The sequence below is a fragment of the Erinaceus europaeus genome, chromosome 14 (genome assembly GCF_950295315.1).
Source record: "Erinaceus europaeus chromosome 14, mEriEur2.1, whole genome shotgun sequence".
Lineage (NCBI taxonomy): Eukaryota > Metazoa > Chordata > Mammalia > Eulipotyphla > Erinaceidae > Erinaceus > Erinaceus europaeus.
In genome coordinates this window covers 67,163,923-67,179,801 of record NC_080175.1, presented here as the reverse complement: position 1 = coordinate 67,179,801, position 15,879 = coordinate 67,163,923, and the positions used below count along the sequence as shown (strand labels likewise).

The window sequence follows — 15,879 nt, the reverse complement described above, 5'->3', positions numbered from 1 at the left end:
TCCTTTCCCCTCCTGCTTGCTTTTCTTTCTTGCTCTTTCTTTCCTTCTCTCTCTCGTTCTTTTTTCTTCCTTCCTTCCTTCCTTCCTTCCTTCCTTCCTTCCTTCCTTCTTCTCTTCATTTCTTCCTTCTCTCTCCTCTTTCTTTTCCATTCTCTCTCTCTCTCTTCCTTTCTTTCAGTATGATATTATCCCATTGATTTGTTTTCCTTTTCTTTGCTTTTGGATTTGAGTCTTAGATGACCTTTGGGATGCACAGGTCATGAAGTGACCCACCAGAGCTTTCCTCTACCTATCTGATAGTTTTCTGCTCTAATGCTCATGCCTTTGAGCCAGTTAGAGTTGACTCTTGCGCATGGTGACTCGATTGTGATGGTCCAGTTTAATTTGTTTGCACACTTCAATCTAATTTTCCCAACGCAACTTGTTGAAGAGACTCTTCTTTTTCCATTTGAAGTGTTTTGGGCCCCCTTGTCAAAAAATTAGTTGTCCATAGGTGTGGGGACTTACATCTGAGCTTTCAGTTCTATTCCAGTGCCAGATAGTTTTGCATCTTTTACTATATTTCTTCTTCTCTCTCTCTTGATCTTCCTTTCTTTGGGGGGGTGGAGCTAGGGACTCGATTGTGTGTGATTTTACTGCTGCCACACTGACAGAGAGCGCAGATACTGCACAGCTCAGAGCTTCCTCTGGTGCATAGTGCCCCCCATGCGGTGCAGGGACTAAAGCTGGAAATGCACACGTGTGTGGCAAGGCTTGCACCTTTGTCATCACCAGCTCTTTTATTTTCTCTTTAATGCTTATCTTCTTTTTGGAAAGAAAGAATTCATTAACAGAAATGTATGACAGATGAGGTTTAAATGGCAATAGTGGCTTCCTTACACATAACTGCCAAGGTCTTTAGAATCTTCCTTCTTATAAAAGGATATTTATGTCTTATGTCTTAAGGGATGCGTAGGGACAGATAGTGGCACATCCAGTATAGCTTATGGACGAGGACCATGGACGAGGACCTGGGTTCAAGTCCCTGGTCCCCACCTGCTGTAGTGCCACAGGTCTCTCTCTCTCTCTCTCTCTCTTTTTCTTCCCTTCCCTCCCTTCCTTTCTCACTTCTGCCCTCTCTCTCTCTGTCAAAAAGAGAAAAAATTAGCCACCAGGTCGGTCCACTGAGCCCCAGCAATATAGCAATAACCCTAGTGACACACACATTCTTTCAAGAGATCCTACTTAAAAGTGAGAGATTAGTAGTTTCTCAAAGTGCCTATCAAAGACCTGCCAGAATATCTGTACACCTGTACCAGTGTACTTATTATTACAGTTAAAACAGCTACCAAAATATGAATACACTTGTTAAAAATGATGCCAGAAAACGATGCTTTCCCTTTCTTCACTCCATCTTGGATGGAGCTTGAAGGAATCATGTTAAGTGAGATAGAAAGAGAAGGATGAAGCTGAAAAAATACACCAGACTGGTCTGATTTTTATGACCTCTCCACTGTGTCCTGGAACCCCGCCTCCCCAGAGTCCTACTCTTCTAGAGAAAGATAGAAACTGGTTAAGAGTATGGATTGACCTGTCAATGCTCATTTCCAGCAGAGAAGCAATTACAGAAGCCAGAACTCCCACCTTCTGCACCCTTTAGAGATCTTTGGTCCCTACTCTCAGAGGGATAACGAATCAGGAACCTACCAACGAAGGGGATGGGATATGGACTCTGATGGTTGGAACTGTATGAATTATGCCCCTCTTATCCTACAATCTTGTTGATCATTATTAAATAACCAACAATAAATTTTTAAAAAGAAGTTGAAAAATAAGAAAACACAAAGCAGAACTCGGACTGGGTTTGATGTATTGCACCAAAGGGCTCTGGGGTGGAGGGGAGGGTCAGGTCCTGGAACATGATGGCAGAGGATCTAGTAGAAGTTGCATTATGTGGAAAACTGAGAAATGTTATACATGTACAGACTACTGTATTTTATTTTTTTTACTATATTTTATTGTTGACTGTAAGCCATAAATCCCCCCAATAAAGAAAAAAAAATGATAGCAGACTCTGTCTACACAGCTAGATCTCACAGTGGCTTTTTTTTTTTTTTTTTTTTTTTTTACATAGGAGCAGTTTAGTGACTAGGCAACAGAGAAACCAATAGGCAAAGCATGACTTAGGCAATAATGTTCATGGGGAGAAGTTCTATAGCTCAAGGAGAGTGCAGGCCACTACATTGTGTTTGAAGTACAAGAGCTGAGTGGGATAAAGTTCCGAGAGTCTAGCCCCCATGGAGAGGGGCTCCATGGAATGCCTGAGGTGCTCTGGGGAGTGTTTACATAGCTCTCAGGGACCCCTGATGCCTCACACTTGTCTGTCTGTGGGGAGATGGGGGTCCAGGAGAGATTCCACTTCAGCTTGTCTGGAAAAAGATCGCCTCGACAGTTTATCTATTTAAAAAAATTATTGAAAGGATTAATGGTTTATAGTCAACAGTAAATACAGTTGTTGGTACATGTGTAATGTTTCTCAGCTTTCTGCTAAACACTCTCACCCCCAGCCTAAGTCCTCCCCCACCATCATGCACCAGGACCTGAAAGCCCCTCCTCCCCCAGTCCTTTGTTTTGTTTTATACCAAGCCCAGCCCAAGTTCTGCTTTGTGTTTCTCCTTTCTGTTCTTATTTCTCAGCTTCTGTTTATGAGTGGGATCATCCCATATTCCTCCTCCTCTTCCTAACTGATTACACGTGATTCCTTCAGTCTCTCTCGACAGTGTAGCTTACAGTGTCTGCTTTTCTTTGGAATAACTGTCCTTAGGCTGAAACAATAGGAAGCCTGGAGTCCTTAAGCCTCAAAGACGATTCCAGTAAACCCTTGCCCACACTGAAGGGTGTGGATGGTGTGGATTCAAAGCTGAGAGGCATCGGAAAGCCCAGCAAGTTCTCCAAGTTTAGCCTCTACCAGCAGCTGCACAGGCACCATCTCCGGACGGCCGAGAGTGTCAGCAGCATCGACAGCGTCTCCAGTAAGTCCCTGTCTGTGCTGGGCTCTCCCTGACCTCTCGGTGCTCTCTTCCAGACAGCATGCTCCAGTCATCTGTCCTGTGTTGGTCCGGGATGGACAGTGCCGCGAGCTCACTCTGCCAGCCTCTGTAGTGCTGTGTCAGTCACTGCCTGGCTCTGTTGGCCTCCTTTGAAAATGGGCTTGTGGTGGTCGTCACACCATGTTGGCATGGTGGCCACAAGTCTTGCTCTGGGACTAGCAGAAGGATGAGGCATTTCTCAAAGATGGCCATGGGTTAAAGGTAAAAGAAGGGCATTAGATACATTTTATACACTCTGTAGAAAAAGGAAAAAAAAAAAAACCTTCCTGTCCCTATCCAGAAATGCATTAAGACTCTTTTTCCAATAGCAGTCTGTCTACATGTTATAAATGTACTACTCTTTTCACATCTTCCCTTCAGTCCTGTGATTTTTAGAACACCACATTGTCCACATGTGAGGAAGCAGAATGTATGATTTGCTTTTCTAGTCTTGGCTGCTATTAAAAGAAGAATCTACTGGGGCAGGGGAGATAACATAATGGTTATACAAAGAGACTCTCATGCCTGAGGCTCCACAGTCTGAGGTTCTCAGGTTCAGTCCCCACCCTATACCACCATAATCCAGAGCTGAGCAGTGCTCTGGTGAGAAATAAAGAAAAGAAAAAGAAAAAACAAAAGTACAAACAACAACGTTAATCTACTTTCCAGTTTAGAGAACTTGATATCAGTTTATACACCACACAAATGTGTATTTCATTGTCAACAAAGACTTCTCAACTTCCTCCAGGTTATGGTTATCACTGTAGAAGTCGTCAGAGTCTAATCCATGGTTTCAAACCCCACTTGAGGCTCTTTCACTCTCCCAGCGCGTCTGAGCAGGGGCTGTGCGACCCCACCGGGGGTAAGTGCTGTGTGGAGGAGAGGCCTCAGCTTTCATGGCGTGAGCATAGCAAGTGTGCTTCTGGAGTTGCTTGTCTGTCTGTGCAGTTTTCCCACCATGTGTAGTACTGAGAGCGAAGCACCGGGTAGGATTCAAGATCCTCCACTTCCTCAAGTGACAGTCAGACACAGCCACACACCGAGACAGTCCATGCATGTGGGGTCTATGAAGTGCTGTGTGATGATGTGGTCATCCATGAAAGGCTTTCTCCATGATGATACAGAAAGGCTTTCTAGAAAAGGGGACATTTGAGTGAGGTTTGGGTAAGTTAGACTGGGGTAAGGGAGGGAGTTCAGCCAAGATGCCAGAGTGGCAAACATCAGTACTTCCTGTTGTGGGGAAACACCTCTTCAGATGAGCTGGAGTCTTTGGTCCATGACTAGGAAGAGATACAGCAGTCATACGTGGCTTCCTCAACGTAGGTGAAGGAGTTGGACCTTTATTTAGTTAAGAGTTTCGAAGGTCTTTCGGTTGGTGTGTCATGCTATCAATATGAACTTTTAGAAGTTGTAATCTGATAAGATTTTTTTTCCTGGGTCATCACTGAGTTTTCACTACTCCAGGATGACTTTCTCAGATAGAAAGAGAAAGACAGAGAGTTGGGCGGTAGCGCAGCAGGTTAAGCACACGTAGCACAAAGCACAAGGACCAGCGTAAGGATCCCGATTTGAGCCCCCGACTCCCTACCTGCAGGGAGTCACTTCACAGGTGGTGACGCAGGTCTACAGGTGTCTGTCTTTCTCTTCTTCTCTCTGTCTTCCCATCCTCTCTCCATTTCTCACTGTCCTATCTAACAACAATGACATCAATAACAACAATTACAACAACAATAAAAAAACAAAAAACAAGGGCAACAAAAGGGAGAAATAAATAAATATTTAAAAAAGAAAGAGAAAAACAAACAAAATGGCAAAGAGAACGAGTGAAAGAGTCCACAGCACAGAAACTCCCTCCAGTGCAGTGGGAGAGCTGACTGGAACCTGGGTCATACACATGGCAAAGCAACACACTGCCCTGGTGAGCTATCTTCCTGGCCCAATCTGACAAGATTTTATGAGAAAAACCAGTTCTGCAGGAATAAATTAATCAAGGCTTAAGTCAGATAGTGGGATCAAAGAGCAATTTAGTGACAGATCAAATATAGAGAAACGTCACCATCCTGGTAAACAGCAGCCAGGTAGAATCTCCAGCTACTGAGTGTGTTCAGGCTCTGCCTGTCTCTGCCCTGAGCACTCTTCCTCTTGGTTGTTAATAGTCTGACTTCCCTTCTCCAGAAATGACCGGTTATCTGACCAGTGATGTCCTGATTTATCAGGTGACCAATCCTCCTGATGGAGACTGTTGTTTTAGCAGGCGTGTGGATGAGAACCTCAGGGCATTTTGGCTAAATTCCCAGTGCCACCATCATTCTACTGAGTGAGGTCACTTAGTACTCAGAGGCCTGCCCGCATAACTGGGGGTGAGTCACCTGTGGCTGACAGCGATGGGGGAAGCTGTGATAAGTGAAGTGGACTTTGAGCACTGGCCCCAAGCATGCCCTCGCCTGGGGAGCTGTCATTCTTCACCATGTGCCCAATGAACTGCACACGCTGAGCCCAAGTTCCAGTACAGCTGTTGAGTGTATCAGTATATAATAAATCATGACAACTTAATTTGCACAAGAATATGCAAGTAGCGGGATATGTGTTTCTGTAGCGGACAGCTGAGTGGTTGACATGCATATGGATTCAGGTACAATCCAAGTGGCTTTGATGCACAAGAGGACTTCAGAGTCCTAAAGCAGGAGACCAGAGGTCCTGGGAGTCCAGAGAGCTACACCTGTATGTCCTTGCTGCTTCTGGGCTATGAGCTGAAGGAGGTGCATTATCAGACAATTCAGCTAACCTAATGCCTTAGTGATTCATCATAGAAATACCCCAGCTGGCAAGAATTGTCAGTAGTCTTCTTCACAAACTTAAATAATCCACAGTTCCAAAATAAAAATTTAAAAATTTAAAAAAACAAACTTTTGAAATTTAGTCTTTTTTTTTTTTTTTGCCCCCAGGGTTATTGCTGGGACTCAGTGCCTGCACTATTAATCCACTGTTCCTAGAAGCTATTTTTTCTCCTTTTGTTGCCCTTGTTGTTTTATCGTTGTTGTGGTTATTATTGTTGTTGTTGTTGTTATTGATGACATTGTTGGATAGGACAGAGAGAAATGGAGAAAGGTGGGGAAGACAGAGAGGGGGAGAGAAAGACACCTGCAGACCTGCTTCACCACCTGTGAAGCGACCCCCCTGCAGGTGGAGAGCTGGGGGCTCAAACTGGGATCTTTATGCCGGCCTTTGCGCTTTGTGCCATGTGCGCTGAACCCACTGAGCTACCATCCGACCCCGAAATTAAGTCTTTTTTATTTATTTACTTTATCAGAACACTGCTCAGCTCTGGCTTATGGTGGTGCAGGGGATTGGACCTGGGACCTCCAGCTTAACTGGAGGTTTTAGATTTTGAAATTTATATTCTTAACAAAAAATCCATACACAGTCTGTTGAAGATGTATTTAGTAACTGGTCTATGAATGTAGTCAGGAATTCATAGGTGGAGATTGATGAGGGGGAGAAGCAAGCATGCCAGGGAAAGACCATCTCTTCAGGCACAGCCGTGGGAAATATCAAGTCTGTTTCTGCATTTCCAACTCGAGTGTGCAATGTGTTAAATACATAGGAAGCTTCTATTTCTCCCACAGAACTCTGGCAGTTGATCCTGCTTCAGAAATTGAAAGATGGGAGTCGGGCTGTAGCGCAGCGGGTTAAGCGCAGGTGGCGCAAAGCACAAGGACCGGCATAAGGATCCCGGTTCGAACCCCGGCTCCCCACCTGCAGGGGAGTTGCTTCACAAGCGGTGAAGCAGGTCTGCAGGTGTCTATCTTTCTCTCCTCCTCTCTGTCTTCCCCTCCTCTCTCCATTTCTCTCTGTCCTATCCAACAACGACAACAACAATAATAACTACAACAATAAAACAACAAGGGCAACAAAAGGGAATAAATAAAATAAATATTAAAAAAATTTTTTTAATAAAAAAAAAAATTGAAAGATGTGGGATTTGAGGAAGGTAATATACAACCTGCAGGCCTTGTCACATTCCTGGCAGGTCCAGAAATGCCTACAAACAAATCACTTGTGTGTGTAATGCCACGTAGGGTGGAGATAGTGACTTGCCATCTGTTCGGGTTCGGTTTGGATGACCGTTGGGCTGTGAGAAAGCAGTTGGGTTCTCAGAACTGTGGGGTTTCAGCATTGTCACAAGTGAGACAGCTTCTGTGGAGCAGGTGAGTGGGCTCTACAGACTCTGCTAACGTGCTCCGTCTGAAGGTCAGGCTGGCATTGAACCTCCTCCACTCAGTGCTGGAGACTTCTGCTGGGTGGGGTCTGGTTGAGCCAAAGCCTTCAGGAGAGCAAGCAGGCAGCCAGTATGTAGGCCTCTCAGTCTGAGGCTTGAGGCTGCAGAACAGCAAACTTCTGACAGAGGGACTAGAAATCTATTTTGAGCATTAGTTAGTTGTGCGACTCTATCGCAGTTTGAGATGAGTTCTTTTATAGAAACTTCCAATAGCCTTTGGAAAGTTGACCTTGAGGTCTAACTTTAGCAGTGCATTTACGGTAACAGTTTAAAAATCTTTTTTTTTTTTTAATTGTCACCAGGGCTGTTACTGGAACTTGGTGCTTTCATGATAAATCCACTACTCCCAGTGGCCATTTTCTTTTCTCATGGTTTTTTAAATTTTATTTTATAGAACAAAGAGGATAGGGAGGAAGAGGGGAGAGAGAGAGACACCTCTAGACCTTCTCCATCACTCATGAAGCTTACCCTCCTACACAGGTAGGAACCAGGAATTTGAACCCAGGTTCTTGTAAGGATAATTTATGAAACTGGGTGCCACCCTATGTTTAAAATCTTTTATCCTGAAAGCACTTCTTTAATTGCTGACTGAATACCAGGATCCATACTAGGCGAGGGACACACTATCCTCCAGTAAGGAATTTCTGGATTAGTGAGGTGTGGAGGTCACAGCCTTCCACAGTTGTGTCCCCAAGTCAGGGACTGGGTGTGCAGCTGTTGATGGTTCTAGAGCATGGCTGGTGACTGCCCTCCCCACCCCCAACTCCTGGGGTCCAGGAAGTATGCCCAGGACAGCAGGGGACAGCTAAGGTGACTGTGAAAAGTGGTGAGATCATGCCAGGAGAGAGGGCAGAATTCTCCAGACAGAAAGGATACTATGCCATCTGTTTAGGGCCTGGAGAGGTCGGGAGTCTCAGGATGTAGTGAGAGGTGAAGCCTTGGGGTTGGGTAGGACTGGAAAGAGAGATTGACACTGGTTTGGGAAGAGTCTTCTTCCCTACCCACTAGACCCATAGCACTTCCTCCCTGAATGGCAGTAGCTGACCTGAGGATGTTCTCAAGCAGGATATTAGTGTTGGAGTCTGGTGCTGATCATCACCTCAGAGGAAGTGGCTCTGTCTGTCTGTTTCTTGAATGGTTCTGCAGCTGGTGCCCCTTGTGAAGCAGCTCTGTGTGCCGAGTTTTGTGTGTCTGTGGTGGGCAGTCAGTGTGTCGTCTTGCCTCGCTGCCAAAAATTGTCCTCACAGCCCGACAGGTGTTGGCTGGGTCCGCTGACGTCCTCACCCTGATCTGTTTGTGACATGCTGAAGTGGATTCTAGCTGACAGGTCTGCAGAATCACAGGCTGTTGTCTGTTGGAATGCTTCCCCACAAATGTCCCTTATGGTTTTAGGAATGTAGAGTGCTACAACCGGGGAGGGGGGTGGGGGGACGGACAGTAGTGTCCCTGGTTAAGCACAAGGACCTGGGTTCAAGCCCCTGCTCCCTACCTGGAAGGGGGGGAGGAGATGAGCTTCACAAGCAGTGAAGCAAGTCTGCAGATGTCTCTCTTTTTCTCTTCCTCTCTATCTCCCCTTCCCCTCTCAACTTTTCTTTGTTCTATCCAAAAATGGAAAAAGTGACCACCAGGAGCAGTAGCACTGAACCCCAGTGGTAACCCTGGTAGCAAAAAAAAATAATAAATAATAAATAATAATAATAATAAAACATTAGAGCCCAGGGCCAGTGAGATAGCTTACCTGGATAGCGCACTACTTTTCCATGCCTGTAACCCAAGTTCAAGCTTGGCTCTCAAAGCTGGGGGAAGCTTTGGTGCTGTGGTGTCTCTCCTTCTCTCCTCTGTCTCTTTCTATTAAGATTTATTTGCTTATTTGTGTATTTATTCATGAGTAAGAAGAAGGAGAGAGAAAAAGAGATATATAGAGAGAAATAGAACATAACTCTGGTACATACAGTGCCTGGGATTGTACTCATTGCCTTATCCTTGTCTGCTGCACTACTTGCACTACTTCTTGGTCCATGGTCTCTTTTTTTAAGAGTGAAGCTCAGTGCTTGCACCATAACTGAACTGTTCCCAGTAACCATTTCTTTTTCATAATGAAACAGAGAAAAATGAGGATAAAGAGAGACAGGGAGGAGAGATACCTGCAAGCCTGCTTTACTGCTGCTAAAGCTTCCCTCCTGCAGGTGGGGAGTGGAGGCTTGAACCCGGGACCTCAGGTGCTCCAATGGACCCCCTCTATTTCTATCTAAGAAAAAGAGACAAATCTGGAACAGTGAAGCCTTGGTGATGACCAAAAAAAGAAAAAAAGAAAAAGAAAGAACAATCACTAAAACCCTAAATATCTTAGATGTCACCTAGACCAAAATTCATCCTTTTGCATGTAACAGGATTTCCTCCCCCAAAGGTGGAGCTTGATATTATTTAGCTTCAATTCTGAGGTTAGAACGTGGACTGTTGGTCAATTTCTTGCATTTGAAACTCCAGAGATGTGAATTGTGTATTGGCTGTGCTGTGTGTGGGCTGGGAACTGAGAAGCATGACTGACTGCCTGGTGGCTTCTGCCTCTATGTCTCTCCCAGCCTGGCCTCTCCTATTCCTTCATTGTCTTGCAGCAAGTCCTTTATTCTCAGGAGCCCAGTGAACCCTTCCTCCCCATGGCCTGGGGCATGGGAACAGTGGGCTGTTCACTGCCCAGAGTATTCAGGTCCATCTACCAGTGAGGAACCAGCTTGTGGTCCCAAGGAGCCACTGAGAAACTGGAAAGGGCTGTGAAACCTTATCAGCCTACAGTCTCAGGTGACATTGCACCTGCTACCCTACTATGAGTCATCTCTTTCTCTTTCCTCTCCTCCCCTTCCTCCTTCTCCTCCTCCTCCTCTTGAAAAGGAAGGCATAGAGACAAAGAGTGTGACAGAGACTCCAATGCAGTGGTGACCAGGATTGAACCTGGGTTGTGCACATGGCAAAGCAATGCACTATCTGCTCGAGCTATTTCAATGGCCCTAGTTATGGCATCAGTCTCACCTTGTAGAGCCTGAGGACTTGGGTTCAAGCCCCTAGTCCCCGCATAGGACCACAGGCAGAGGGGAAACTTCCAGAGCAAGGAAGCAGTGGTTTGTTGGCCCTGCTTCTCTGTCCCTTCCTCCCTCTATCTGAAACAGAAATGGAATAGGGTGTTTGGTGCTTGGTGGGTAAGGGGAGCCCCCACCGTGCCCCCTCTGAGCAAGGGGTGAGGGGAGCCCCCTCCATCCTGCCTGTGCCTGAACAGACTCATTGTCCCCGCCCTGAGCTGGCACCCTGCGTTTCAGATGCCAGCTCCATTCACAGCGTGCAGACGGGCATTGGGGATCTGCACGGCGAGACCCGATTCTGGCATGGCAAGGACTACTGCAACTTCGTCTTCAAGGACTGGGTGCAGCTGGACAAGCCCTTCGCTGGTGAGTGCCTTTGGTGCTGGAAGGCGGCTGGCTGACCCTGAGTGGCCAGAATCCCTCTTAAGTGTGCCTGTGTGTGATCTGGTAGATGTCTTCCTCAGCTCTGCTCTGCAGGCTGCATAGTGTCCAAGAAAAGACGAGTGGCTGAGAAAGTTGTGGTCTATATACACAATGGAATACTACTCAGCTGTTAAGAATGATGAACTCACCTTCTTCACCTCATCTTGGTTGGAGCTTGAAGGAACCCTGTTAAGTCAGATGAGCCAAGCCTGTAAGAAGGCTCAGGGTTGTGACACACAGGACCTGTGTGCATGAGGTCCTGAATTTGGTCCCCAGCAGTCTATATAGTGATGTTCTCAAGAATAACATTAAAAAATATATATTAAAAAAAAAAATAGAGAAACCAGCCTGTAAGTCAGATGAGCCAGAAAGAGAAGGATAAATATGGGATGCTATCACTCATAGACAGAAGTTGAGAAATAAGATCAGAAAAGGGAAACACAAAGAAGAACTTGGACTTGGTTTGGTGTGTTGCACCAAAGTAAAGGACCCTGGGGGATGGGGTGCTTTCAGGTCCTAGTGCATGATGGTGGAGGAGGAGCTAGGTTGGAGGTGAGAGTGTTTTTCAGAAAACGAGAAATTTTGTACATGTACCAACAACTGTATTTACTGTAGACAACTGTTGGTATGCTTCTAATCCTGCTTTTAAAAACCCCTTCTGTTTCATTTGGTTTAATCCCCCCTGCATTCTATTTACATAACACTGTATTCTATTTACATAACCTCTGTTAACAAGCACCACCCTCCCTCCAGGGCATTGGTGGTTCAGTGGTAGAATTCTTGCCTGCTCCGCCCCCTCTGCTTGTCACCAGTCACTTTTCTCTCCACCCTCTCTGCGTTGCATCCTGTTCCCACCCTACTGGGCTAGTATATTTATAAGGACAAGATTGTTTGTAGTTTTTAGTTTAGCTTATCTTGGTATAGATTACGCTGTGTCCTGCATGAATAAAGAGATACTGCGTACAACCCAGCCATGAGTCCCGGGTCGTCTGTTACCTGCCCGTGAAGCCAGCCTGGCGAAAACAACAGACAGCCATTAATTCCCCCCAGTAAAAACATTTTTTTTATTTATTTTTTAATTTTTGCTTCCCCCCCCCTTTTGTTGTCCTTGTCTTTTTGTTATTGTAGTTATTGTTGTTGTTGTTATTGATGTCATTATTGTTGGATAGGACAGAGAGAAATGGAGAGAAATGGGGAAGACAGAAAAGGGGAGAGAAAGATAGACAGCTGCAGACCTGCTTCACCGCCTGTGAAGGGACCCCCCCCGCAGGTGGGGAGCCGGGGGGCTCAAACCAGGATCCTTATGCTGGTCCTTGCGCTTCGCGCCACGTATGCTTAGCCCACTGCGCGACCACCCGACCCCCTTATTTTTATTTTTTTGCTGGGGTTTGATGCCTGCACTATAAATCTACTGCTCCTGGAGACCATTTTTTCCCTTTTTGTTGCCCTTGTTGTTATTGTTACTGCTGCCATTGATGTTGTTGTTTTTGGATAGGACAGAGAAATGGAGAGAGGAGGGAAGACAGAGAGGGGAGAGAAAGATAGACACCTGCAGACCTGCTTTACTGCCTGTGAAGTGACCCCCTGCAGGTGGGGAGCCAGGGGTTTGAACCGGGATCCTTTTGCCAGTCCTTGCACTTCGCGCCATGCTTAACCCGCTGCACTACTGCCCACCCCCCTGAAAACATTTTTAAAAAGAATGCTGCTGCCTCTGAGGCAGCCATAGATTCAGGGTTGCTTGGTTTTTCTAGTAAGGACAGGACACACCGTAGAGCTGCCTGCTTGCCTGTCTGCCGTCAGAGCTTGCTCCTTTGCAGCTCTTGGTTCCTGGTAGACTATGTATGGGGCTATTTATTTGTAATTCTACAGGCCAGATGTCCACCCTTAGGCCATCTTCTCTGCTTATCATCTTCACCTTCCAGCCTTAGAAAGGCCCATTTTAAGAGGACTGTTCTGCTATGGCCAAGAGATATCACGACAAACGTAGCCTGGTGCTATCTTGACGGGGTGACAAAGAGAGACGTGTAGTCTAGAAAAGCATCTTGAGTAATTTCTACAGTTGCCATTCTGCATTCTCTACTGATTCTACTGATAAATGAAAATATATTTGGAGGAGGTGTCCAGGGCACAGTGTCCCTCATGTCAGATCCATGTTCCTTTTAGTTATGAAAGTTTTCTGGGCCTGGGGAGATAGGACAGCAATTTATTCAACAGACATTTTATGCCTGAGACTCTGAGGTCCCAGGTTCAATCCCTGGCACCACCACCAGCCAGAGATGAACAATGCTCAGGTAAGATAAGAAAAAGTGGTTTTCTCCCCAAGTCAAGAGACATACAGATTGATTGGTTGATTTGATTTTTGCTTTTTTGGATCTGTCACCAGCTCAGCAGAATGATATATATATATATATATCTTTTCAACTCCAATATCAGTTTATTGAGGAAATATTAGTTTATGGATTTTTTGTTGGTACAAGGGTACATTCCCACATTTTCCCCAAGGTATATATCATTACCCTCATTTCACCCTCAACCAAGCCATCATCTTAGTCTGATCCCATAGGGGCTAAGGTCCCCAACCTCCTAATTTAACCATTAATGAGAGAACCAGAGCATCACTCTTGGTACGTGCGATGCTGGGAATTGAACTCAGGGCCTTTTTGCCATGCCTGAGAATCCAATGCTTCATCCATGTTCCACCTCTAGGGTTGTAAAACCCGAGGGGGATGCAATCCCAAATCCAAAGCAGCATCTTTCCCAGCGAGATGAATTCACCACTTTGAGTGACTTGCTGAATAAAATAGAAAAACAGCTGCCAAGTGGCCACCACTGCATTTGCCATGGTGTCTTGATAAGAGTAACTTCCTTGGAGTCACGAGGTTGGAAGCCAGTAGAGAGAGAGTGAGTGGAGAGGGCAGGAGACTGGAGGAAGGAAGAAGGAACATATGTGGAAGCAGCCTGTGAGGTGGGGAGGGTAGAGGCCAATTTGTGTGTATGAGGCCTTGACTTCCATCCCCGGCGTTGCTTGTGCCAGAGTGATGCTCCAGTTCCACTTCCCCCTCCCCCGCCTCCATCCCATAAGTACATCTTTAAAGCAACCGGCAGCAGGGCTCTTGCTGAGTGCCAGGGTGGACCCAGAGCTGGCTGGGCGGTGGACCCCAGCCCATCCTCATGCTTAGTGTGCCTGGTGCCCTGCAGATTTCATCGACAGACACTCCACACCCCGCATGCCTTGGCACGACATAGCCTCTGCTGTGCATGGGAAGGCTGCCCGCGACGTGGCCCGACACTTCATCCAGCGATGGAACTTCACCAAGGTACTGGGGAGAGACCTGCCGCTGGGGCCTTGGGGGTGTGGAGCACCTGGCCTAGAGGAGGCTCTGTAACCAGTGCTGCTGGGAGCCTGGTGGCAAAGGGCCTGGGCTTCCAACCAAAGGAAGATGGAACGAGAGTCTGGGTGGTGGCATAGCTGGTTGAGCACACATGTCACACTCAGCAAGGACCTAGGTTCAAGCCTGCCCACCCCATCTGCAAGGGGGAAGCTTTACAAGTGGCAGAGCAGTGCTATGGGTGTCCTTCTGTCTCCCACTCTACCTCCTCTTTCCCTCTCAGTTTGTTTCTATTTAAAAAGAGAAGAAATTATTTAAAAAGTTAGTCAGGGGGACAGGTGGTAGTACACCTCGTTGAGCGCAAACATTATAATGTCAAAAGACCCAGGTTTAAGGCCCTGGTCCCCACCTACAGGGGAGGAAGCTTCACAAGTGGTGAAACAGGGCTGTAGGTATCTCTCTCCCTCTTAATATCCCCCTCTCCTCTCAATTTTTCTCTCTGTCTCTATCCAATAATAAATATATAAATAAATATTTTTAAAAATTAGAAAGAAATCAACACGGTTGCAGCAGATTGTCAGTCAGTACCGAGCTGGACAGCTGCAGTGGGGCTCGGGGCCCCAGCTGTGCCGAGAAGGCTCTGACTCTAGGGAACGTCCAGTCCTACCCTCACTCTACCCTCACGTTCATACTGACCACTGAGAGCTGGCTCTGAGCACAGGGTGAGAAGACAGAGACTCTTTTCAGACAGAGACAGACTGAGAGACCACAGCCAGGAAGCTTCTTCCTCTGCGGTGGGAGCCAGGATATCACCCGGGCCATGTTCATGGTAAAGCAGCGCACTGTCTAAGTGAGCTATTTACCTGGCCCAAGACCGAGCCTTTATTTATTTTTTTCACCTGCTCTTTTTCTAGGTTCTCTTTTTTTTTTTTTCATAAACCCTCACTGCTGTTCGAAAGTGCTCTTAGTGTAGCGTCCATACATTCATTCTCTGGCATCCTGGTATTAGGAAGGTCCTGTGTATTTGACTGAACTGATGCTTTAGGAAGAGAATCTTGTTTTACCAACAGCTTAGGGATGGATCTTACTTTTTTATTTGTGTGGCATCTTTAAAAAAAAAAAAACTATTAGTGATTTAATAATGATTAACAGGGGGTACAGTTCCACACAGTTCTTTTTCTGTCTGGGAGGATGAATCAAAGTTCTTTGTGAGGTGCAGAAGGTGGAAGGGTCTGGCTTCTGTAATTGCTTCTCCACTGGACCTGGGTGTTGGCAGGTTGGGATCTTACTTTTCATTTATAGAACATTAAGCCTAATGGTCAGGGCTGCTAAAATTTTTACCTGGAAGTCCTGATTTGCCATGTGCACAGCCCAGTTTCCAGACCAGCCCCCACCACACTGGAGGAAACCTCGGTGCAGTGGCTCCATTCCTCCTCCTCTCCTTCTGTCTCTGTCTCTTTCCGCCTATCTGAAAAAATCTGCTTAGAGCAGTGAAGTCCCAGTGATGACAAAATTAATGGGAATATATCTAGCAAAATTCTAGGGATCTTCATTAAAGAAACAAAAGATTATTGTTTCTACTAACTGGACTGAAAAAGACAAAAACAAACAAACAAACAAAAAAAACACACTATTAATACTTGCAGTTGCATTTATGGGTTTTTGTTTGTTTGTTTGTTTTAACTCTTGGGGAAATGAATTAACAC

The 15,879-nt window shown here is 46.0% G+C and overlaps 1 protein-coding gene across 4 annotated transcripts in view; it reads left to right on the top strand.

Annotated features, from left to right (window-relative positions):
• Window positions 1-15,879, top strand: part of PLD1 (phospholipase D1) — a 200,588-nt gene that overhangs the window by 118,796 nt on the left and 65,913 nt on the right. For 3 of the 4 annotated variants that reach the window (XR_009544734.1, XM_060171956.1, XM_060171955.1), the window contains exons 15-18: window positions 2,804-3,011; window positions 3,817-3,930; window positions 10,659-10,787; window positions 14,043-14,161. Coding sequence is in view for 3 of the 4 variants with exons in the window: in XM_060171956.1 (XP_060027939.1) it covers window positions 2,804-3,011; window positions 3,817-3,930; window positions 10,659-10,787; window positions 14,043-14,161 (570 nt within the window). In the remaining variant the exon portion in view is untranslated. The remainder of the gene's footprint in view (window positions 1-2,803; window positions 3,012-3,816; window positions 3,931-10,658; window positions 10,788-14,042; window positions 14,162-15,879) is intronic. The other variant, XM_007517917.3, reaches the window with a different exon arrangement.